Source organism: Westerdykella ornata (genome assembly GCF_010094085.1).
Source record: "Westerdykella ornata strain CBS 379.55 unplaced genomic scaffold EI97scaffold_1, whole genome shotgun sequence".
Classification (NCBI taxonomy): domain Eukaryota; kingdom Fungi; phylum Ascomycota; class Dothideomycetes; order Pleosporales; family Sporormiaceae; genus Westerdykella; species Westerdykella ornata.
Genome location: NW_022986851.1, coordinates 1 through 1,102, shown reverse-complemented (window position 1 = coordinate 1,102; position 1,102 = coordinate 1). Strand labels below are relative to the sequence as shown.

The 1,102-nt window shown below is 47.7% G+C and overlaps 1 protein-coding gene across 1 annotated transcript; it reads left to right on the top strand.

Moving 5' to 3' along the window:
• Positions 1-158: 158 nt before the first annotated feature.
• EI97DRAFT_453821 (uncharacterized protein) lies at positions 159-395 on the top strand (the record flags this gene model as incomplete). Its single annotated transcript, XM_033800482.1, has 2 exons — positions 159-186; positions 241-395. The coding sequence occupies 2 exons, from the start codon at positions 159-161 to the stop codon at positions 393-395; spliced, it is 183 nt and encodes a 60-aa protein (XP_033658091.1).
• Positions 396-1,102: the final 707 nt, after the last annotated feature.

Genomic DNA, 1,102 nt, shown 5'->3' with positions numbered 1-1,102 from the left:
CCTTTGCCTAGCTTGAGTTGAAAGAAGGCAGCTTGAATCCTTTTGGGGTAGTGCTCTTTGGGGGCAGAGACAGTAAACTGTACCTTCTCTTCCCGACGGTGGGATGGTCTAGTGGTAAGATCATCCGGTGGCATCATGTGCTAGGGCATGTGAAGGTCATGGGTTCGATTCCCAGAGCCGTCAAAGGTAAACCACATGGAGGGGTAAGGCGGGGTCGGCCCGGAAAAACATGAGCCCTAGCTCAAGAAAAATGGCCTCAGCTTGCTGAGCAGCAGCCTGGTGCCTTGGCATCAGGTGACAATACCAAAAAATGGCCTCGGCTTGCCGAGCAGCAGCCTGGCATCTTGGTGTCAGGTGACAACAATACCAAACCTGCAAAAAGCATCCGACAATAGCTAGCCTCCCTAGCTAACAACATCCGACAATAGCTAGCTTCCCTAGCTAACAATACCCGACAATAGCTAGCCTCTCTAGCTACCAACACCAACCAACAACGCTAGATTTTCAATGGCCTTGGCAACCTACGATAGCTAGCAAACAACACCACCATGCTTAGTAATCTCGATTACCAAGCACACAACAATGGCTTCCCCTTCGAGTTAAGCATGAACAACTACAGCTGAAGATAGGAACAAACCTAAAAGACTAAAAATTTTTTTTTAATTAGGAGGAGGAATATAACAGGGAAATAAGGGCCTGTGACTAATTTCTCTGTTCTCTTCCTTAGTAGGTTAGATTTAAATCTTCCTACTAGCTATAACCTTATACACACAGCCTTCGGGCACATGTATCTAGGATAGCAGTGTACCTGTTGATGCCAAAAACACCAACATTGGAACATTTTTTCCGCTTGGAATTTCATCTCCAAACTTGCACCACATCTTTTTGATATCCCAAAGATCCAATATCTCCAGCTGCAACCTGCTGCAGCATCTGGTTCAAGAGTTATTCAAGGAGAAAGCTGCAATTCACCCCTCTTTGGTGCCGGATCAGAGTTTTCAGAAGCGGGCACGGCCCCAGGGCCCAGCTGACCTGACCTGTGTGTGCATCTGAGCACGGCACCGTGTGTTTGAGCACGGGTGCACAGACAGGAACACCAAAC